The sequence below is a fragment of the Caretta caretta genome, chromosome 1 (genome assembly GCF_965140235.1).
Source record: "Caretta caretta isolate rCarCar2 chromosome 1, rCarCar1.hap1, whole genome shotgun sequence".
NCBI classification, from domain to species: domain Eukaryota; kingdom Metazoa; phylum Chordata; order Testudines; family Cheloniidae; genus Caretta; species Caretta caretta.
In genome coordinates, this window is record NC_134206.1 from 300,189,636 (window position 1) to 300,214,412 (window position 24,777).

The 24,777-nt window shown below is 42.1% G+C and overlaps 1 protein-coding gene across 1 annotated transcript in view; it reads right to left on the reverse strand.

Moving 5' to 3' along the window:
• Positions 1–2,936: 2,936 nt before the first annotated feature.
• Positions 2,937–24,777, reverse strand: part of CNTN1 (contactin 1) — a 448,663-nt gene continuing 426,822 nt past the window's right edge. Inside the window, exon 24 of the mRNA XM_048836059.2 lies at positions 2,937–5,553. Coding sequence (XP_048692016.2) covers positions 5,477–5,553 — 77 coding nt within the window. The 3' untranslated portion in view covers positions 2,937–5,476. The remainder of the gene's footprint in view (positions 5,554–24,777) is intronic.

Sequence of the window (24,777 nt, forward strand, 5' to 3'; positions counted from 1 at the left end):
GTGAATAAACTGGGCACAGCTAGGTAAACATGGTGGGACAAGGAGTGTCTGCTCAGCCTCTCCTTGGTGGAGTCCTAGAAGTGAGTAAGGAGTATATGCAAATATACTCACTGGGCTTCTGTGGATATGGTCTCCCCCACATACCAGTCCTGTGGAGGCTACCACTGGCTTTCTAATAACTCTGCAATAGCTGCATCTTGGGGCTGAGCGGCTCAGTCAGAAAAATGTGTTCGATGGGGAGGGAGGTAGAGGATTCATTGCAGGAAGCTGTGTTAACTCCAATCCTCAGACTACCTGTAGATAGGGGGTTGTTTTCACCTGTAGTGGGTGCTTCATGGCGGAGCTATCAGCCAGCTGTGGTGCTGGGGAATGTTTGACTCCTTATTCTCTTCTCTGCTATCTCTCAGCCAGGGTAGCGTATAGGGATGTCTGAGGAGGTACTCTTTAAGTTATGCTCAGTCCTCTTGAACAACATTCAATAGCAAACCAGTGGGAACAGGAAGTGGAAGGAGAAAGCTTTTTGTAATTAGACAGATAGGAGTTTTAATTTTCTATTGGGATTTTTAGTAACAAAAGTTAGGAAAAAATTAACCTATAAAAATAACAAGCCCTGGCATGATCCCGTTAGCTGTAGAAGTCAATACATATATATTGTAAAAGGTGTATTTTACAAACTGTAACAGGACAAAATCAGTGTTGGGTTTGGTTTGGCCTTGGGTTCCATGGTATTGGAACCTCTACAATGGTTCCATTTTTGGCCCAGCTCTATAATTAACGTATTTTAAAGAGAGTGAAAATGACTATTACCATTGGGCCTTAAACACTAACTGAATCTTCTGAAAACTAGGCTGTAACATGTAGCTGGTCAAGTGATATAGTAACAGCACTGCAGACCAAAGAGCAGAGAAGACAGGTGTCTGTTTTTCCCCAGTTCAGTGAAGCTTGGGTACAGTCACTCAATAGGAGTTGCTAAACAGGAGTATCTCTTAGCTGGTGTCTGGGGGAAGGGATTGGCATCATCTCCAGGGTTTGTCAGTCACACCATATCATCCAAAAGAAGGGACCAGAGTCATCGCCACTTGAAGTAGGGGAGAAGTTTTCAAGGGAATTTGCAAGACATCTTTCAGGCCAGGCTTGATCAGACTGGATACACGGAAATAACAAACAAAAATAGAAAAGTATACATTGAATAGAAAAAACTTGCACCCTTTCTAATTGAAATATGGAAGGTATTTTTAGATTTTCATGTTTTGTCTATGTGAATCATGGCCCTTTTTGAGATTCCCCTTTTCCTATGTACTCTTGAAAAATGAAAAGAAATGCTATATGACACAGCTGGGGGAAGCAGCCGCAGAGAAACAAAAGAGGACTCAAGCATCATTGGAGACATAATCTGAGGGAGGTGACCAGGCAGTTTGTGTTAGTTATTCCTGCTGTCTGAACAAAAAGGAAGGTTCTGTTGTGGTTTTGATAGCCTAGTATGGGTAGAGTAGTTCCACTGAAAGGCCTATATGAAAGGTGAAATGTAGGTTACAGGCTACACAACGGCTGAAAATTGCAGTATTTTTTACTACTGCCTTACGTAGCTACAGAAAAATCTCCTTAATCAGAGTTTTTACAGTGAGTTGAAACAGAAATTCCAAAGCAGAATTAAAAATAAAAATACTTGGAACTTTCAAAAGCTTCACTGAAACATCTGTGGAATACCTGGTGCTGTTATTTTAACGATACTTCCAATAAGATATCAGCCATGACACAATCAAGCCAGAAATGTCAGATCTTGAGTCGCAGACTCTCAACGCTGTAGGAGTACGATAGTTTTTCTCATGTACTACCACAAGCCCAGAAGTCTGGAGAACCAAAATAATCAGGATAAAACAAACAAGAGCAATGGAAGCCTCCTGTTCCCTGTATCTCTGACTGCAGCTTTGATCTTGTCTTGATGTATACCATCGGCTGACAATATGGCTACTCCTTTGCTCATTGTTTCACAAAGGAATAATTACTGTATTGGTGACCTGTTCATGTTTCACACTGGATCAGCAGGAGAGTGAATTTGTGTGGGGGGGTGGAGGGTGAGAAAACCTGGATTTGTGCTGGAAATGGCCCAACTTGATGATCACTTTAGATAAGCTATTACCAGCAGGACAGTGGGGTGGGAGGAGGTATTGTTTCATATTCTCTGTGTGTATATAAAGTCTGCTGCAGTTTCCACGGTATGCATCCGATGAAGTGAGCTGTAGCTCACGAAAGCTCATGCTCAAATAAATTGGTTAGTCTCTAAGGTGCCACAAGTACTCCTTTTCTTTTTGCGAATACAGACTAACACGGCTGTTACTCTGAAACACTGGATCGACTGGAGATTATTTTCTGTTTCACTGTACAAAGATTAAGAACACTCTTCTCTGACAGACTCCTGCTTTCTTTGTTGGAAACGCAAAACTCCCAGCAGTTTCAAGAACGGAAAAAGGAACAAAAATTTGCAAAATGACTGCCAGTTTCACTGACAAAGGTGCTACTTCTCCTATTGCCACGTTTAGTGATATTAATTCAAACCCACTGAGATGCTGAATTTGCTTCTCAAGAGGCACTTAGCATCTCACCAGATGAAGCCCTTACATCTGATACCACCTCTTGAAATCAGTGGGATTGCACAAGGTGTATATCAGTGCCAAACTCAGCTCCTTTTGATCAGCTTTAGAAAATGGATCTCTTGGTAATAAATCTGTTGGAATGGGAAACATTACTGATCACAGCTGTTCTTCTTGGTTAACCCTTGACTCCTGTGATGCTCCAAAAATCTTTCACAATAGAACCTTTCCACTATTAAAGCTGTGAAAATGGTGTTTCTTCACACCATTTTCCCCTAGGCAAAACAATAAAGAGCCACTGGGTTTTTAAATCTCCTGTTAAATTCAAAAGACAGCTTTTACATCTTGAGTAACATTAATACATTTATTTAATTATAATTTATTTTTCATTCTTAAAAAGGACAAAGCATGGTTCTGCTCTACTAAATTAAAAAATATAAGATAAAGAGTAACTAAAACAAATTCAAAATTCATCAGTATTAAGTAATATTAATATCAAGTTTCCTGAAGTATAAAGAAACAACAAATATGTCTATCTAAACTTTAATTATGAACCTTGCGTTTTAAAGCAGATGATACATTAGTTAGTTTGGTTGACAACAGTTTGAAACGGAAGGTCCCCGTTTACACAGTTGTGTAAAACAATAAAAATCTGGAATTACCAGATCAGTATGAGATGTTGTAATCTAGCTCATCTGTGTTACAGATTTAAAAAAAAGCGGTTTTACCTTCCAGATCATTTTCATCCAAAAATTAAACAGTTTTGCTCCTTATATCATATATTAGAAAAGCAAAAGGCAATCATGCATTTGGCAAAATATTTAGTTGTGGTTGTACATTATATAAAAATGAGTGATACTGCATAAAAACCAAAACAAAATAAAACAATCTTTTGTACAGAAGGCTTACAGAGTTTTAGTTTCTGTTACACATGAAAACAGCTCATTTTTCTTTCAAATAACTATATAGTTTATGAAATTAAGGAGTGCTCTTATAACTTTTGACATTCCTCTGTAGGGAAGTTATCACTTTCACCTATTTAAAAAAGTTTAATCTTGGAACAAAATTAAAATTAAACTAAAACAGTATTATTGATATTTTTTAATGAAGACTCTAAATGTTTACAGGTAAATATATAGTACAAAATCATACAAATTAAAGAAAGGGGTGTAAAGTATTAATAGGCCTATTCTTGCTTCATGTAAATAGTATTATTATGGACCTCTGCAGCATCAGTTCTAAAAAGATAAACTCGATCTCTAAATAGCTAGCAAGGTTGTGCTAATAAAATATGATTCAAAGCTTATAATTCTTGAAGCATCAGACATTGCACTATTACTTGAGCCAGCTGATTCAATATCACCGTGTTTCTTCAACATTCACACTCAGACTAAGTTCTCAGCACACGATGGAAAAAGAAAGAAATATGCACTTCTTTAACAACTTTTAAAAAACCACTGAAACAGTGTAGACACAGTCAGAACAAAAACATTCTCTATCTCCTATTGGACTTCCATTTTTACAAAAGCCATAGCTGACATTTAGGATCAGACCAGCTGGGATCTGCCTTTCATTTAACATCTTCATATCTTTCAGTATTGTATCAGACAGAGAAATAGTCTAAGAACTTTTAAACTCTTATTTACAGCACTAGGAACAGTAGAATAATATCAAGTTATTGAAAAAAAAGCATATTCTTCCAATTGCAGGGCTTCACTAAAGAAAGGTAAAAACTTGAACCTGTAGCATAAAAAAGTAATCAGAATAATTTTTTGTTACTGTGCTACTTTGTTTTTGCCATTTTACCTTATATAGTTTAGCTTATTATTATAAATGTGTCCAGTTTTAAAACACAACTTAAACATTGTATCGTTTGATGTTCCAGTGGCTGATCCTATACTGGACTCCATTTTCGAACTTTTAACATGCTGTTCCAATATCTTGAGGGAGGACGGGCAATTATGCTGCTTGTATGAAAGCCAGAATTTCACACTTAAAATCAGTGATGACTGAATTATTTAAACAATAATTCCTGAGCAGAGTAAAAGAAATGGTATCAAGCTGCATATGCTGCCACTGATGTTCTTTGTGTGATCAAACTGAAATAATCTATTACTAATTAAGAAAATCACAATTTGTTTGAAGAGCATTTTTTTAAAATGTTGCATTATAGGAAGTAAAGGGCTGGAAAATCCTTATAATTCAATGTTGCTGTTAATATTCAAAATTGAACTCCCCAAATGTATCTAAATTAAAAATTCCTTGTAATGGAACCTAGTTTCAAATGCTCTCAAAGTATATTCAATTGCTTCAAGTAAAAAAGCTCTAAAAATGAATTCAATGTTTTTGCTTTGACTGTATCCCTAAAAATGTGAAATCTCATAAATGATGATAGGGATATTCAAAAATATGCAGTGCACAAAACATATAGGATAGTACAGACAGACGTAATTACTCTTACATTTACCACACACAATCAACATTTCAATCTCTATTATATTTCACAATTTGTTATTCAAGTTAAAGCACCTATGTATGGTGATTTTACTTTCACTGTACAGCCTATGTTATTGGATTTTAACACTGTAACTTGCCCCATTGGACCAAATCATGCAACTGTCACAAATCAGCATAAGTGTTTTATAAGGCATATCGGAACAAGTTAAAAATAATTTCTTATCCTTTCAAAAGTTGATTCGCTTGATGGAGGAGTTCCTGGATGCCTCAGTCCTCTTAGAGTTCATCGTAAATCAGTAGGGTAATTTTTTAAAGTGTAATTTATTTGGCTTAAGATGGTGCCACAGGAGTCAAAAAGAATAGTCATCCTCACAGGTTTGAAGGGTGTCCTTTACACTGGACAGAGGACAAAATAAATCCGGAGACATTCAGAATTCCAAGTAGGCAAGGACACCAATGGCAGGCAGCAATAAACCAAGAAGACCAGGTGATACTCCAGTAGCACCTACAAATAAAAGAGATATTGCAATTTTGTTTTTATGTGAATGATCATCACAAATTTAGATGCAGGCAATTATTTAAGGTGAGAGATCTTGAAAATCAGCTGGTACATCACAAAGCAACTTCTACCTGTATGGATAATTGAAAATGGATAAAAGTCACCACAATATTACTAAGGACTCAGTCTTTCATTCTGTGTGAGCTGTTTATTCAGCATGTTTATATAATCAGTGAAGCCATTAAGATCACATCGGTGTATTTTGGTTTGGATGGTCCAGCAAGCCAGGAGGCTATACCAGGAGGCAAAAGGTCAAAATAAATATTTAAACACGTGAAAACAAAATGAGCAGACACTCTGAAATGTGATGAAGCAAAGAGATACCTCCAGAAATGTTAATGTTGTTATGATCAGTAATAACCTGAGAGCTGTCACAGAGCCTGGGTCATTTGTTTACCTGCTGGATTATGAAGTCCAGATGGCTAATCTCTAACAGTACAGCATTTGTGTGTATATTTCTGTTAAAAATCACATGGTCTCTTTTAAATAAATATTTTAGGACAAAAATATTCAGTGACGGTTTACAATCTTTGTGTGATTTTGCTTTGAAATACCAAGCATAAAAATGATACTATGTGCAATGACTTTTGTTGTCTCAGTCCAGCTTCCTGTAAAAAAACATCTACTTTATAAAGCCACAAATGACTCTATCTGGCAACCTTGCAGTCAATCTGGGGAGGAATGAATGGTGATGAAGAACAAGCTGTCCTCTCATCTCTCGAGATGGTTCCTGTAGATCAGGATTGAGGTAGATTAGTTGGGCAGTGTGGAAGAAGGTTGCATTGCTGTCGTGGGTGGTGTACTTCGGCTACGGATAGAAGACTTCAAGGCGGATCCAGTGCTGTCAGTCCCTGTCTTTCTAGATTTTTATTCTGTGCTCATCTCCATTGTATTTTTAGCACCTAATCTAGTATCCCTCTCTATGCTTTCATTAAATTCTAAACAAACCTAAAAGGAGAAGTTACTCACCCCATGCAGTAACTAATTTTTTGAGATGTGTCCCCCTAAGGATGTTTCACTTCAGGTGCGCATGTGTTCCATGAGCCTTCGATTGGAGATTTTAGGTAGCAGTGCCCATTCGGCCCAACATACACTCTACTCTGCCTTGTGCTCTGCAACGTGGCTATTTAGAGCTGCGTGGGTGACCCCACTCAGTTCCTTTCCTACTGGAATGCTCCACAGCAGAGGGGAAGGAGGACAGATAGTGGAGCACCCATACGGACACACATCTTGAAGAACTACAGTTATTGCACAGGGTGAGTCATGTCCCTATGAGTTCTCCTCTTCAGGTGACTACTGAACAGTACCCTCTAAGGAGGGGGGGAAGCGCTTCACAGTCAAGTCCAACATTGAAGACAGTACAGTAGAGCCAAACATAGCATCAGAAGCTGAGTCATGAATTATTGTATAATGTTTAGAAAAGGTGTGTATGGAGGTCCCAGTTGTGGCTCTACATATTTCAGCAATGGGAACATTCTTAAGAAAGGCTACTGAAGTAGAAAGATCTCTTTGAATGGGTTAGTACTCTAGAATGAGGTTAGAGATCATGACACTCATAACAAAAGGTAATGCAGTCAGCTGTCCATCTAGAGGGAATCTGCTTGGAAATTCAAGATCCCTTATATTCATCCACAATAGACACAAACAATCTGGGAGCTTTTCTAAATGGCTTAGTCCTGGCCAACTAAATGTCTAATGACCTTCTGACATCAAGGGTATGTAATAATGCATTCTCCTTATTCAGGTGTAGTTTAGGAGAGAAAACTGGAAGATGAATAGACTGATTAATGTGGAAATCGGAGGACAGCTTCCATAATAATTTGGGATGTGGTCGCAATGTGACCTATCCTTGAAAAATACTGTAAAGTGGGGATATACCATCAGAAGCCCTTATCTCCCCAATGTAGAGCAAAAATAATGGCTACGAGGAAGGCTGTTTTCATAGATAAGTCAAGAAGGGAACAGGTCACCAGTGGCTCAAAGGGAGGTCTCGCAAGGCATCTAAGCACCAACTTGGGGTCCCAAACCGGGATAGGACATGTGACTCATAGAAAAATATTCCCCAGGCCCTTGAGAAAAATCACTATCATCTGATGTGCGAACACCGAAAAACCCTCTACCAGGAAATTCAGGGCTGTAATGGCTGCCAAATGTACCCTAATGGAATTCAAAGACAACCCTGACTTTTTCAGGTCTAGGCTGTAATCTAGTATATTTTACAGTGATCAGGAGGCAGATGAAAGGTGTCTTAGGTCACACCAGTGATTGAATCTCATTCACTTTTGTAGCTAAGTATTATGGGGAGACTTCTTCCTACTATGTAAAAATACTCTTCTTATTTCCTCAGAACAGGCTGTTTCTAACCCCAGGAAACATCAATCACCTGTGATTTGAGGCAAAGAACCCTGAGGATGGGATGAAAAATTTGACCAGCATCCTGAGAGAGAAGATGAGGGACTGCTTGGAGGGTAATTGGTTGACAAGCATCCAACTGGACAAGATAAGAAACCACATCTGTCTTGGCCAAGTTAGAATCACCAGAATAACTCTGAACTTGTCTCCTTATCTTGATCACACTGTGGATGTTAGAGGAGTTGGAGGAAATGCATACAACAGACCCAACGTCCAACCAAGAAGAATGGCACCTCCCGCAAGGAGTGAAGGCCCAAACCACCTGTCAAGCAGAACTCGGAGTACTTACTCCCCCTTGATGGTTGATATAAAACATGCATGACATATTGTCTGTCATGATCTTCACATATTTTCCCCTGATCAATGGCATAAAATGAAGACTGTCATTGCTAACCACTCTGAGTTCCAGAAAGGTGATGTGCAGAATGCTCTCATGAGATGACCACCTGCCTTGAGCAGTATATCAAGATGTGCTCACCATCCCAACAGAGATGCCTCTGTTGTTATCATCAGCATTAGGAATGGCTGAGTGAAGGAGATTCCTGCGCAAATGCTGTGAGGTTCTTTCCAGTAGGAACACTAGGAACTGAGAGTAGTTTGTACAAGCTGTGTTTGCTTGACAGTTCAACAGTTCTGCAGCACATTTGCAAATATGTATGGTTTTATCACAAAAGTTCCAGTTGCCATACACCCCAACAACTGAAGACAGTTTTAAACCATCGTCTGAGGGCCGATTTGGACTATAAAGACTAAATTCAATAGAGTTGTAAACCTCTGTGTTGAGAGGAAGGCTTTGGTGGCTACCGCATTGAGGCAGGTTCTTATGAACGCCAAGCTGTGGACGGGGGCGAAGGTGGACTTCTGAATGTTTAACTGCGTCTCAGGCTGCAAAACAGTTCTGTATCCTTCTGAGTGGCCACGTAGGTCTCACTGTAGGAGCAAACCTTTAGCAGCCAATCATCAAGGTATGGAAATACTGGGATTCCTTCTCTGTGAAGGTAAGCCACTACCACTGACAGAACTTCAAAAACACGCTGGGAGCAGAAGAGAGTCCGAAGAGAAGCACTCTGTATTGAAAGTGGTTTTGACCTAGAGTGAAACGTAGGGACCTTCTGTGGGAGAGGTGGGTCACTATATGGAGATATGCATCTTGCAGGTTGAGGGACGAGAACCAATCCCTTAGATCAAATGATGGTATTATTGCTGCAAGTGTCACCATTTTGAACTTCTGTATCTTCACAAACCTGTTCAGGAGCCTTAGATGTAGAATGGGTCTCCACCCACTGTTCTTTTTTAGAACCACGAAGTACCTGGAATAAATCTCCGTCCCAACTGATTCTATACTGCTAAGGTTCAGAAGGGACTCTATTTCCTGCTTTAGAAGGCATTTATAAAAGGAGTTCCTGAAGAGGGAAAGGGAAGGGGGGTTGGATGGAGGGAGGAAAGTGAAGTGGATGGAGTATCCTGCTGATACGATCTCCAAAACCCTATGTCCATAGTGATATGCTCCCAAGCCTGTCAGAAGTGAGAAATGTCTTCCTTGCTGTGGGGACTGGCTGTGAACCATTGCAGCTGGAAAGGAAAAAGTGGGGAGGGTAACTCAAACACTCAATAACCCCAACAAAATTGGTGTTTTGGCAATGAGGGTTTCAAGGCTGATGTCTGTGTATCAGATGGTCTCTTTATCTGGAACCTCTGCCTCTTTTGTTGGGGTTCATAAGGTCTCTGGGAGCTAAAGAATTGAGCAGAACAAGATCTTTGTGCTGTCTGGGACTTACTAGATTTCCTTTTATGTGCAGGCATGTAAATTCCAGAGACCGCAAAGTGGCCCTGGATTATTTTAATATATAGAGAGACTTGTCTGTATTTTCTGCAAACAATTTTAAACCATCAAAGGGAAGGTCATCAACTGTATTTTGAACCTCCCTCAGAAATCCTGACAGCTGAAGCCAGGAGGCCCTTCTCATGACTACAGCCATAGAAACAGAGCAAAAGCAGCTGTGTCAGTGGCATCCAGAGAGGACTGCAGAGATGTTCTGCTGTGGAGCTGACTCTCTGTCATGATTGCCTGGAATTGGTCCTCTGCTCTGGTGGCAGATGCTCAATAAACAAATTGAACTTTGTGATTATATTTCACCATCAATGCCTACTAGTCAGAGATCCTAAACTGCAGCGTCGCACACAAATGCAATTTGCAAGCAAATAAATTGAGACACTTCTGATCTTTAACATATGGCATTGATTTAGAATGGTGCTGCCTTACATATTCATTTACAGCCTTAATATCTAGGGTGTTGGGCGAGTGATCAGAAAACAGAAACTCCAAATCTTTAGATGGAACATACTATTTATTATCAGCCCTTTTACAGGTGGATGGTATTGTTGCTGGGGTATGCCAGATTACTTTTGCAGGGTTCAACAGCAGCTCATTAATAGGTAGTGCAATTTGGAAAGATGATGTTATATGCAGAATATCAAGCATTTTATGTTGTAACTCCTTAACCTCCTCAAGTGGAATTTGTAAGGAGTCTGCTATCCTTTTAATGAGGTCCTGAAATCGTTTGAAGTTGTCCGCCCGGGATGGTGGGGGGAGGGATAGCTCAGTGGTTTGAGCATTGGCCTGCTAAACCCAGGGTTGCGAGTTCAATCCTTGAGGGGGCCATTTAGGGATCTGGGGCAAAAATTGGGGATTGGTCCTGCTTTGAGCAGGGGGTTGGACTAGATGACCTCCTGAGGTCCCTTGATATTCTATGATTCTATGATCTTCATCTAGGGATGAAGAAGAGATGTTGTTTAGTGTTACGACCTCTTTGTCTACTCTTGCCTTGTGTTTTCAAAGGTCTCTTCTTTTGGATCAGGCCTTTTTGAGAGAGAGAAAGAGAGCGCTAAGGGTCCTAGAGACTTGTTGATAGTATGCCACCCATGGACCCCAGTACTTCCAATTAGAGGGACCATATGGTATAGGTGATGGCACCCAAGAGTGCTCATACCACTGGGATGGAGCTTGAGAGTGTCTTTCAGAAATATGTTCTGTCTCCCTCTGATAGGGAGGAGAGGAGTCCTGAACTGAAATTTGTGAGACCAATGAAAAATCACCATCATCATTGTCATTTTCAACATCACTTTGTAGAGGTGGAGCATCAGGAGAAAAAGATGGTGGCTCTGTCAGTATCAGGTGAAAGTCCGGAGACCAAGAGGTTTTCGGTACCAAGAATGGATCGGTACCAAACAAAGGGGAGTCAGGCATCTCTGTTATTGCAAGGTCTCATGAAAATGTAAACTTCTGAGGTACCAACATGGTGGTCGATACTGAGGTGGCAGCCTGACAAGAGCCTGACAAAAGCCTGTGGCAGATGGAGCAGGCAGTACTGTAGGCTTTATGCGCCCTGGGGAGAATCTACTAGCTGTTAGCTTGGTCTTCTGCAGTACCGAAATGTTAGGTACCGAGTGCCTGGCTGATTCTACTGGTACCAGCTTAGAAGAGGTAGTCATAGAATCATAGAATATCAGGGTTGGAAGGGACCTCAGGAGGTCATCTAGTCCAACCCCCTGCTCAAAGCAGGACCAATCCCCAATTAAATCATCCCAGCCAGGGCTTTGTCAAGCCTGACCTTAAGAACTTCTAAGGAAGGAGATTCTACCACCTCCCTAGGTAACACGTTCCAGTGTTTCACCAACCTCCTAGTGTAAAAGTTTTTCCTAATATCCAACCTAAACCTCCCCCACTGCAACTTGAGACCATTACTCCTTGTCCTGTCCTCTTCTACCACTGAGAATAGTCTAGAACCATCCTTTCTGGAACCACCTCTCAGGTAGTTGAAAGCAGCTATCAAATCCCCCCCTTTTCTTCTCTTCTGCAGACTAAACAATCCCAGTTCCCTCAGCCTCTCCTCATAAGTCATGTGTTCCAGACCCCTAATCATTTTTGTTGCCCTTCGCTGGACTCTCTCCAATTTATCCACATCCTTCTTGTAGTGTGGGGCCCAAAACTGGACACAGTACTCCAGATGAGGCCTCACCAATGTCGAATAGAGGGGAACGATCACGTCCCTCGATCTGCTCGCTCTGGCCCTACCTATACATCCCAAAATGCCATTGGCCTTCTTTGCAACAAGGGCACATTGCTGACTCATATCCAGCTTCTCGTCCACTGTCACCCCTAGGTCCTTTTCCGCAGAACTGTTGCCTAGCCATTCGGTCCCTAGTCTGTAACTGTGCATTGCGTTCTTCTGTCCTAAGTGCAGGACCCTGCACTTATCCTTATTGAACCTCATCAGATTTCTTTTGGCCCAATCCTCCAATTTGTCTAGGTCCCTCTATATCCTATCCCTGCCCTCCAGGTATCTACCACTCCTCCTAGTTTAGTATCATCCGCAAATTTGCTGAGCATGGAATCCACACCATCCTCCAGATCATTTATGAAGATATTGAACAAAACCGGCCCCAGGACTGACCCCTGGGGCACTCCACTTGACACCGGCTGCCAACTAGACATGGAGCCATTGATCACTTCCCGTTGAGCCCGACAATCTAGCCAACATTCTACCCACCTTATAGTGCATTCATCCAGCCCATACTTCTTGAACTTGCTGACAAGAATACTGTGGGAGACAGTGTCAAAAGCTTTGCTAAAGTCAAGAAACAATACATCCACTGCTTTCCCTTCATCCACAGAACCAGTAATCTCATCATAGAAGACGATTAGATTAGTCAGGCATGACCTTCCCTTGGTGAATCCATGCTGACTGTTCCTGATCACTTTCCTCTCATGTAAGTGCTTCAGGATTGATTCCTTGAGAACCTGCTCCATGATTTTTCCGGGGACTGAGGTGAGGCTGACTGGCCTGTAGTTCCCAGGATCCTCCTTCTTCCCCTTTTTAAAGATTGGCACTACATTAGCCTTTTTCCAGTCATCTGGGACTTCCCCCGTTCGCCACGAGTTTTCAAAGATAATGGCCAATGGCTCTGCAATCACAGCCGCCAATTCCTTTAGCACTCTCGGATGCAACTCGTCCGGCCCCATGGACTTGTGCATGTCCAGCTTTTCTAAATAGCCCCTAACCACCTCTTTCTCCACAGAGGGCTGGCCATCTACTCCCCATGTTGTGATGCCCAGCGCAGCAGTCTGGGAGCTGTCCTTGTTAGTGAAGACAGAGGCAAAAAAAGCATTGAGCACATTAGCTTTTTCCACATCCTCTGTCACTAAGTTGCCTCCCTCATTCAGAAGGGGCCCACCCTTTCCTTGGCTTTCTTCTTGTTGCCAACATACCTGAAGAAACCCTTCTTGTTACTCTTGACATCTCTTGCTAGCTGCAGCTCCAGGTGCGATTTGGCCCTCCTGATTTCATTCCTACATGCCCGAGCAATATTTTTATACGCTTCCCTGGTCATATGTCCAACCTTCCACTTCTTGTAAGCTTCTTTTTTATGTTTAAGATCCGCTAGGATTTCACCGTTAAGCCAAGCTGGTCGCCTGCCATATTTACTATTCTTTCGACTCATTGGGATGGTTTGTCCCTGTAACCTCAACAGGGATTCCTTGAAATACAGCCAGCTCTCCTGGACTCCTTTCCCCTTCATGTTAGTCCCCCAGGGGACCCTACCCATCCATTCCCTGAGGGAGTCGAAGTCTGCTTTCCTGAAGTCCAGGGTCCGTATCCTTCTGCTTACCTTTCTTCCCTGTGTCAGGATCCTGAACTCAACCAACTCATGGTCACTGCCTCCCAGATTCCTGTCCACTTTTGCTTCCCCCACTAATTCTTCCCTGTTTGTGAGCAGCAGGTCAAGTAAAGCTCCCCCCCCTAGTTGGCTCATCTAGCACTTGCACCAGGAAATTGTCCCCTACGCTTTCCAAAATCTTCCTGGATTGTCTATGCACCGCTGTACTGCTCTCCCAGCAAATATCAGGAAAATTAAAGTCACCCATGAGAACCAGGGCGTGTGATCTAGTAGCTTCTGCGAGTTGCTGGAAGAAAGCCTCATCCACCTCATCCCCCTGGTCCGGTGGTCTATAGCAGACTCCCACCACTACATCCCTCTTGTTGCTCACACTTCTAAACTTAATCCAGAGACACTCAGGTTTTTCTGCAGTTTCGTACCGGAGCTCTGAGCAGTCATACTGCTCCCTTACATACGGTGCTACTCCCCCACCTTTTCTGCCCTGCCTGTCCTTCCTGAACAGTTTATAACCATCCATGACAGTACTCCAGTCATGTGAGTATTCCCACCAAGTCTCTGTTATTCCAATCACGTCATAATTCCTTGACATCACCAGGACCTCCAGTTCTCCCTGCTTGTTTCCAAGGCTTTGTGCATTCGTATATAAGCACTTGAGATAACCTGCTGATCGCCCCTCATTCTCAGTGTGAGGCAGGAGCCTTCCCCTCACAGACGTTCCTGCCTGTGCTTCCTCCCGGTATCCCGCTTTCCCACTTACCTCAGGGCTTTGGTCTCCTTCCCCCGGTGAACCTAATTTAAAGCCCTCCTCACTAGGTTAGCCAGCCTGCTCGCAAAGATGCTCTTCCCTCTCTTCGTAAGATGGAGCCCGTCTCTGCCCAGCACTCCTCCTTCATGGAACACCATCCCATGGTCAAAGAATCCAAAGCCTTCTCTCCGACACCACCTGCGTAGCCATTCGTTGACTTCCACGATTCGACGGTCCCTGCCCTGGCCTTTTCCTTCCACGGGGAGGATGGACGAGAACACCACTTGCGCCTCAAACTCATTTATCCTTCTTCCCAGAGCCACGTAGTCTGCAGTGATCCGCTCAAGGTCATTCTTGGCAGTATCATTGGTGCCCACGTGGAGAAGCAGGAAGTCCTCTTATCTTTGTTGATTCGATCCCCTGACAGTAATGAAGATCCTCCTGAGCCAGAACCCTTAGATTCTTTGGGTTTACTGATGCTCACAGTACCTGAGAAACCTGCAGTCTCAGGGGTACCAAGTTGGGGATCAGCAGGGATCAGCGTTGTCTCAATCAGTGACTGGGGTTTCTTTGAGATTCCCTATCTGGGGAACCTAAGCTCAATTTCCCAGAGTCTTTTTGAGGGAATTCAGGAGTCTTCCTCTTAGCAGTTGTAGAGGAGTATTGAGCTGAGTTGACAGTTGACTTGTTTGGAGACTTGTTTATGCGAGGGAGGGGAGAATCCCCTGGTCTAGATCAGAAGCCAGACAGCGGGAGCTTTCCATCATAAGGAGGCACGTCTTAATCTCCCAGTTCTTTCTGGATCTCAATTTTATGGCCAGGCAAAAATTATACTTTTGGGGGACAGGTGACTCCCTTGGGCAATGGACAGCCCAGGACTGCCAGTCGCTCACTGGGTAAACCTCCTGGCACAAAGCGAAACGTTTAAAACCAGAGAGCTGGGTATACCCTCCCAGCAATTTAACGTCCTTACAACAATTTTTTCAAACTACTACTAACTATAACCAACTCCTGCTATTATAACTAGCTAAGCTAAATAAAACTATGAGAAAAACTGCAGATGAGGCAAGCTCAGCTTGGACACTGCTGAGGCTCTGTCTCATGCTGAGGCGGTTGAGAAGGAACTGAGGGTGGTTTGCCTTTGCAGGTCTATCTAGCTATAGTGCAGAGTATGAGGCAGAACAGAGCGCATGCGCAGGTCAAACTGGCAACACTGCTTAAAATCTCTGACTGAGGGCGCATGAGGCACATTTGTGTCTGAAGTGTAGCACCCACAGGACATTTTGCAAGGAAGAAAAATGATTTTGTAACACAATTCTGTTACAGCTGCTTTTGCTCACATTCTTTCCGATAAAGTTTCTTCTGAATAGCGTGACTACCGACCACAGGTGGAGTGAAATGGCTTGTAAAGTTCAGTCTCCTTAAACACAGAGTCCTTGAGGAGTTTCTGGGGTCTACTTGTTGGAAAGAACTTTCTTTGCCAAAAGGCTCATGTAGCTGTCTGAGGAAGAAATAAAGGAGCTGAAGGATGGGAAAAGGAAACCATTAATCATAAAGCAAAGATTCAGCAGGTAGCTCTGTTCCATATAGTAGCAGCAAAGAATATTAATGTCCAATATAAAGTGTTTTTTATTCATAGATTTTACAACAAGAAGGGACCATTATGATCACCTAGTCTGACCTCTTATATAATACAGGCTGTAGGATTACACCAAGTGGATTCTGCATCAATCCCATAAATTTGTACTTAAGGATGTGGAAGACACAATCTTTAAGCCACAATATTCTAAATTTTCAGTAAGTAAAGAGGCTGAGCTTGCATTTCATGTGCACTCAAAATCTACCATTAACAAATGCTGTCTTGATCAGATGTCTGAAGTCAAGAGGCGTTTGTAGGTGAAACCAGGATTGGGATCAAGACAAGTTAAAATAAATGCCCGAAAGGTGAACTGAGACACTTATTGCCTGCACTCTGGGAACGTAAGGAAACCAGATGGAATGAAGCCGGATGGACTTGTGGCTAAGGCAGTAAGCTGGGACTAAGGCAATCGGAGTTCCATTGCTAGTCTATCAGACTCCCTGCGTGCCCTTGCACAGGTCATCTAACTGATCTTCACTTCAGTCCTCTAACTGTAAAAGGGGGATCATGACGTTTTCTAATCTAGAGAATATGTTCATTAGTATTTAGGAAATAGATATGATGATGATGAGCACAGGTGTTGACTTTGTCCTTTCCCGGCGGGGTGCTTGACCCACACTCCTCCCGGGACCCTTGCCCACTCCATCCCTTCTCCAAACCCCCACCTCTTCCCACCCCACCCTCTCCCCCGAGTGCACCCCATCCTCACTCCTCCCCCCCAGCACCTCCTGCACACCGCTAAACAGCTGATTACAGTGAGTGGGAGGTGCTGGGAGAAAAGTGGAGGTGCTGACCAGCTAGGCTGACAGAGGGTGGAAGGTGCTGGGGTAGGTTGGGGGAGGAGCTGATGGGGGGCTGCCAGTGGGTGTCGAGCACCCACTTTTTTTGCCTGTGAGTGCTCCAGCTCTGGAGCTCCCATGGAGTCAGCGCCTATGATGATGAGCATCATAGGAAGGCCTGTAAAATCAAAATAACTCTCTCTGAAAGATACTATAAGTAAATGAGGGTCAAAACCCCCCGAAGTTCAACATGTCTATTAAGTGTGGGGGTGAGCACTGTATTCCAGTTGAATAAAATTCCAACTGAATTGTTCTTGCAAATTTAAAATCCATTTTGTGTGGATATTCCCAAATACAACTAAAATTATTTTTCTGTAGCCCACATTTATTATTACTGTTTGTTTGCTAAGGTCCATCACTCTAACATATGTGGAAAGTGATTACAAGAAGTTGCTTATATGTGTCCAAATGATAAATAATCCCAGTGAGGTGCAAACTGATCAGGGTTATTCCCATAATGCAAATCATTTCTGAATTGTACAAAGGCCAAAATGTGTGATGGTAACATCTGTTGTGATGTAACTACTAGAACACCAAATTCCCTTCTTTTTAAATATTTATAAAAGCAACCTTCCTGCATTCATCTCACCCCTTTGTCTTTCAGTTGGTTGGATACCGAACTTTCTGTGGAAAGACAAGTTTGTAGTGTTTAGGAGCTGAGCTTATGAAGGAAGCACTGTTGGATCTCCTGCTATTCATCCTGAGTTTACCTGACAGCTGGTTTCATGGTGGTTGGGTATGACCATATCAGAAAAAATAATCATAACTTCATTGAGTGGTCACACAAATTGTTGCTGAAATTCCTCCAAACACTTTTTGTAGTGATGCAAGTTTTTGATTACACAATATGTGCAGACTGAAGACTATATCAAAACTATTTTATCTCAAATATGCCTGTACTGTCTTTGTTCACTAAATAGCTTAATCTCTTTATACTCCTTGACCTTAAAGTCAAAGCATCTTGCTCAGCTAACAAGCGTATAAATGATATTGGCTGTACAACCTGTACAGCCATCAGATCTGGGAACAGAAGCTACATCATGTGACTTAAGGTAAGTCTACACAGCAACTGGGAGGGGTAATTCCCAGCTCAGGAAGGCATATATGCATTAGCTCTGCTCCAGCTAAAATTATGAGCGTGGCCATGGTGGCATGGGCAGCAGCTTGGGTTAAGGCCCAAGTATGTACCCAGGAAGTGTCTAGCCAGAGCAGCTGCCATGGCCGCACTGCTATTTTTAGGTGCTAGCTTGAGCAGAGCTAGTGCATGTTCATCTACTTACACTGTGAATTACATCTCCCAGCTGCTGTGTAGACATACCCTTAGGTGGACAGTCAAAATTAAGCAACAGAGCTCAATTTTTGATTGTTTACAAACAATGCAAGGAGTAAAACATTCCAAAAGGTGTTTGTTGAATGAATTTGAATGACTAACAAATTTGAGGAAATTGCTATTAGCATATGAATATTCTGCAAAGAAAAAAAGCAATCTGAAATAAATTATTCCCTGAGAAGTACTCTTTCAGCTCCACTGGGCAATACTCAACACAATTCACTTGGGATTAAATTTACCCAGTGGAGCAGGCTCAAAAATAGATTAGGCACCACTTCAGTGCTACCATGTAGGCTCTACGCAGTGAGGTTACTCTTATATCCAGACATGACACTAACAGCATATTGTGACGAAAGTTATCACATTAAGCAGACTTCTGTCTTTTTTTGTTGGACTACTGATGCTGATGACAGGAGGTACATGCTGGATTAGACTTCCAGGCAGGCCTGTGGGTGCAATCCTGAGGTCCTTACTCATATACAACATCCTTGAGATTAATGTAAGCTTTGCCTGAGTAAGGACTGCAGGTTTTACAGCTGTAGGCCAGTGCTGATGTAAATCTGACCTGTCAGTCTTAGCAACTATTTTAAAAATGAGAGAAGCATTGATACATATTTAATTCAGAACACTGCTCTATGCTGTGTAACTTGCCATAGCTGGCATGATTATTCAAAAAAATTATTTCCTCCTTGGAAAAATAAAATGGTTGATTTTACAGTTGAAAGATGTACATATGTAGAGTAAGAGGTTTTAAATAGTTGCTTATATATGCATTTCATTACCTTTGTCATATCGATACAAGGACATGCAAACTCGTCATATTATGGACAAACCAGGCAGTACCATGAGCACACATGCTACAGAGTGCTACTGCGGTGGTCAAATCTGAACCTCTAGCATCTGACCTAATTTAAAATATGAATGACTGTAGACATGTCTTTTTTAAAGTATTTGTGAATATGTGCAAACAAATGTATGAATTTATATAAAAGGGGGATTTTTGCACTCTCTATAAAGGCTGGCCATGTATGAGCTTGGTATTCCCTTTCTCTGACTTGGGACCCATTTAGAAATAACACAGATGATTTGTATTAACATTATTTATAACTCCAAGTGAAGCCCTATTCCAGTACCATGCTATCTGTAACCCTATCCCATCAATTGCAAGTACATACAGCACTGAACACACAGAATGGCAAACTGCAGCCACAGAAGGAGAGGCCAAGCCGAGTCAGCACGCCAGTCATGAGGCCTAAAGACCACCAGTCTGAAATGAAAGTATCTTTCTGTTTGTGGGTTTGGCATCAAGATATCTAATTTACTGCAAATAAACAGTGTATGCCTGTGTGTGTTATATTCAATTTTCCTACTGGCCCTGAGTGTGAGTGTCCTCTCTATATATCTGGGAAGAATTACAGATTTGGCTGGATTACTATAAAAATGAAGCTCAGCTGTGGAAATCTTGAATTCTTTTAAACCTAGCACTAGCTTTTCTACAGTGGATAAGGAAATATCTAGAATGCACTTTAAATATGTACAGGATTTTGTTTCTATGATGCATGTACTGCACTTGGTTAATCTATTTTTTGCATTTTGCTTTAAAGAGATCTTAGGAGTCTGAAAGCCACAACCACACACTGTCAATACAGTTAAGCATTTTCCCTCAAAAAGTTATATACCCAAGTAAACGAAGGAAATAGTTTTGGAAACATTTTTCTCCAGTGGGAGTCGTGTGTTAGATGAATTCCAGGTAAAATCCCACCTATCTATGGTTTTATCCTCCTTACATCTTACATTCCCTGCTTCAGTATTGACCATCCACTTCAAGCAGAGAAAGACCAGAGAGAAGTCCTCCACACTTCTGGACTAAGGCTGGCTTTGTGAGGAGAGAATTAGCAGAAGATGACAAAGATGGCTTGTATATCAATTTTCCATTTTTCATACAACTAGCAATTACAGACATTCAATATTTTACCATTTAAATATAAAAATAACAAATCTAATGTGTATCAAAACATCTAAGACATCTATATATTACTCTACATTTTGTAACAATTATTTTCTTTAGACTTTGATTATTAAATTTGATATTGTTGCCCCTTCTTCTGATATCAGTGTCACCCTCTGTTGAGTGGTAGCTGATTTCTGGTGTCTTGTAGCACTAGTGGAAGAGAAATCAATGACATGGAGTCTGGGTATGCTCTACGAGTAATCTGCTCTATTTTAACATATACACCAGTCCTGGAACAGAAATCTCGATCCACATACCAGTGCCCAAATCACAGGAAGTGTACTCTGTCCCACAAATTACCTCTACTATAGAGAATAAAGCAGAGAGCAAACTCTTTGCTACCTGCCACAGCTTCTCTCAAAGGAAAACTGCATAACAGAACTAATACTGCATTTCTTCAAAAAGTAAAAACTTGCTCACATTCTAAGAACTTGTAAGACTATGTGCAATACCACTAGTTGGTGACTATTACCACAACATTTTATAATTTTACAGCATTTTCCATTCATGAGTTTCCAAGTATTCTATGTACATTGAACATGGGATAGAAAAGCATTTTTATACTTATTTTACAGATCCGCAATCTAAGCCATAGAAAGGGTCAGTGATTTGTCCGTGTCACACGATTACTCAGTGCCTGAGTTGGAAAGAGATTCCACAAGTCCTAATTTCCTGTTCTTTTATAACCAACGAAGAAATATTAGCTCTGAAAGCGAACTGCAGGCTAATTTCTTACCAAATAGATGTTAAACTACCAATAAGTTAGTTACTGGTCTCCGATGTAAGTAATCCATATAGTAAAGTTCCTTTTCACAGAGGAGTTTCTCTTTTCTAAGGCTTGGTCTACACTACAGAGCTGCCTTATGTCAATCTAACTATGTCAGTGTCTGTACTTCAGCTTTGCTCCTACCAATATAAGTGCCCTACTCTACTGACATAATAACTCCACCTCCACAAGAGGCGTAGGGCTTATGTCAGTGTAGTTAGGGCAACACAGTGTCTGTGTAGACACTGCGTTCCTTACATCGGCTGTAAACTGTCATGTCAATTTCACAGCTTTAGAAAGCCAGATCTTCTGCCAGGCTGCCACCCACCTGCTGCCTCCTGGGACCCCCGGCTCCCTGCCAGGAGTATGGCAGCCAACTGGCCTCTGGGTCTGGATCTCCCTGCCGGAAGCGAAGAGCCCCTGGCGGCTTCCCCTCTGTTCCCAGCTGGGAGTGGGGAGGCGAGAAGCCCATGGGGCAGCTGGGCTCCCAGTGTGGAGCTGCATGGAGCTGAGAGCCCTGGCTCTCAGCTACCCACCCTGCCCCTTTTTAGTTGGTGGAAGTGCTCCTGGTGAGGACATGCACCACCACCGGAAGGAGGGCAGTGTGGACATCAGCCACCGGCGTCATTACCGTGGTGGCTGTAAGTTGACCTAAGATTGACATGCCCTGAGTGGCAAAACATTTATCCTACCGATATATGTAAAACTCCAGCTAACACTGGGCTAATCATGAGCTGACCCTGTTGTGGCACAACTCTTTCTCTATTTTGGTCCTTCGGAAAGACTTTTTCGAGAACACACATGTAATTATGTTTAACATGTACAGAATTACAGCAGTGTTCTTGGTTCCCAGGATCTGAACATCTAAATGTATTAATTATATAATGACCATCCATTTGTAAAAATAGACCACAAGTTATCATCACATGTTTAACATTTTATAGCGAAAGACAGAGACTCCTCTGTCTCATGATATCTCTCACATGATAGTTCCTATGATTCATAAATAATGTAAAATTGCTAACAGAGCTAGATTTACTTACTATGACAGTAAAGACATTTTGTTTTCTTACACAACAGCTGTCATCCTACCTTAAACATTTTTGAAACAGTGGCAAAAAATTTATCCTACCAAAAAATCAGCATTTTTGTTTCTGTAATATCTACACAGCTGCATCTATGTCTAAGGCCTGGTCTACACTTAAAGTTTAAGTTGACATACCTATGTCACCCAGAGGTGTGACATATCCACACCTCTCAGTGCCTTAGCTCTGCCAACCTAACCCCCAGTGTTGACGCAGAATTCTTCCATCCATCTAGCTACCATCGCTTGGGGAGGTAGTGTTCCTATACCTTCTGTCAGTGCAGGCTGTGTCTATACTGGAGAATTATGCTGGCATAGCTACAGCACTGTAGCCAGTGTAGACGTGGTCTATCTCCTGACAACATACCTCCTTGGGAGGGTGTTTGCTTTGTGAACCAAGTCACACAAAACAGATCAGAGGGTTTATTGTTCTGTCATTTGATATATACCCGTGTAGACTGCTGAGTCCAGAATAGAAGCCCTGAAAGAGAGACCGTCTCTTGGGCTATGTCTATACTACAGGTTATGTCGGAATAACTTCTGTTGCTCAGGGGTGTGAATAAACCCCCCCTTGAGTGACATAAGTTACACCACCATAAGCGCTTGTGTGCACAGTGCCATGTTTCGTGGAGCTGGTTTTATTACGCCAATGGGAGAGCTCACTCCCATCAGCACAGAGCGTCTTCACCAGATGCACTGCAACAGCGTAGCTGCATCAGTACAGCTGTGCCACCGCAGCACTCTACATCTAGCAATGGCCTGGGAAAGGCTACCTGGAGAGGAAGGGGAAGCATAGCTGCATGAGATGGGCAAATGTGATGCTGGTACTTACCTGAATGGACTGCCAGCAGCTCCTGCCCAGAGTCCAGACTACGTTTCTCTAAGTATTCTACTCTGTAGTGCTTACTGAACGTGACCAAGGGTCATTGTGTAGCTATCTTGGTAAACTTAAAGTCTGATTCTGCCTTCCTTTCCCATAATGAAGAGTATATTACTCAAGTAGTCAAAGCAAGGGGGGGTGAAAGAGATAAAATGCCTGTCTCATCTACATTATAGTCTCCACAGTTGGTATTACTGGTGGAGAATTATGGGCCCACATTATCCTAGCATATACAAGGCCAACATGGATATGACTGCTAGCCCCGCCACTGGAATGCTGAAAAACTTTTAAGATTAGGAAGTTCAGGTCTATTCCTCTCTGAGGCTTAACCATCTTTAAGGTTTTGGGTGTGAGGTCTATTCAGTGCAAGGGCTTGAATACATTCCTTAGAACAATTTTTAGGCTCGCGGGGATGAGGGGTTACACTTACTCTGATCTCTGCTTGGAGATGGGGGAAGTATATACCTGTTCTTGCAGATAAAAAGGGAAAAACCCCACTGCCTCCTTCAGGGGAGGAGGGAAGCAAGTGAAGACAAATTTACAGGAACATGAATCTTCTGGGGAATAGGTTTGATTAGCTGTTGCTCATTTGATTATCAGCAGAGAGGAATATCCCAACAATGTGCACTGGTAACAATCACGTCATGCAAAATAACTTATCTTGAGATAGAAATCTTATCTCAAAAGAGGCTAAAATCCTTACAGAAGATGATCCCAGCTCATTAATGAGATAAGTTAACTTTAACTGGCAACTGCTTAGTCATTTTGTGAGATATTGGTGCTTCCAAAGCTGATAGCAGCAGTATTTCTCCTGAAGTGCTGGGATACCTTTGAAATAATAAGATGCTAAAATAAGATGAAAAAGTTAAGTGGCTTTTTTTTGCATTATATTATCCCCTCAGACAGACACAGAATCATAGAATATCAGGTTTGGAAGGGACCTCAGGAGGTCATCTAGTCCAACCCCTGCTCAAAGCAGAACCAATCCCCAATTTTTGCCTCAGATCCCTAAATGGCTCCCTCAAGGATTGAACTCACAACCCTGGGTTTAGCAGGCCAATGCTCACACCACTGAGCTATCCTTCCCCACAAATGCCTGTGGAGGAACTCATCAGCAATTTCCCAAACCACATGCTGGGCACAGAACAAAAGAGAAGTGTTTATACAGGGAAAGTTGCAAAAACACCTGGAGTAGAGGGCTGATTGTTGGAGTGGGTATTCTATGCTGGATGACAGAAAAGACATTTAAATAGTAAATTCTATCACCCTGAACAGTGTGCAGGCCTACAGAAGGCAGATCTACATAAAGGCCTTGTCTACACTACTGCTTCCCCTACAGACAGCATCAGTGCTACAGGAATGGTGGGAGATTATCACACAAATGTCACTGTAGCCAAGGCCTTTATACTATTATCCCTACTTTCACAGTCATTAGTTACTACAACTGATATTCCATAAAAAGACTGCTGCTTGAGAAATCATGCTTAGAGTGCTGAGGACAAACTTAGGAAACATGGTGGAGACATTTATGCCTAGTGGGTTTTAAAGATATCTGCAATGACATAAGACAGTAGCACAGTACTGTAGACTTCCATAGGTGTTATCATGAAGTGCATAGAACATAGTACAAAGAAAAAGGTTAATATATTTCAAAAAAGTCTCACAAGTCTCTAACTTAATAGGCACATTTTCTTCTACTGATTTCCACCCGCTTCCACCATGCATACATACCCCCACCTTGTTTCCCAAACATAATCACAATACGCTAAGCATGTTTGCTCAAGT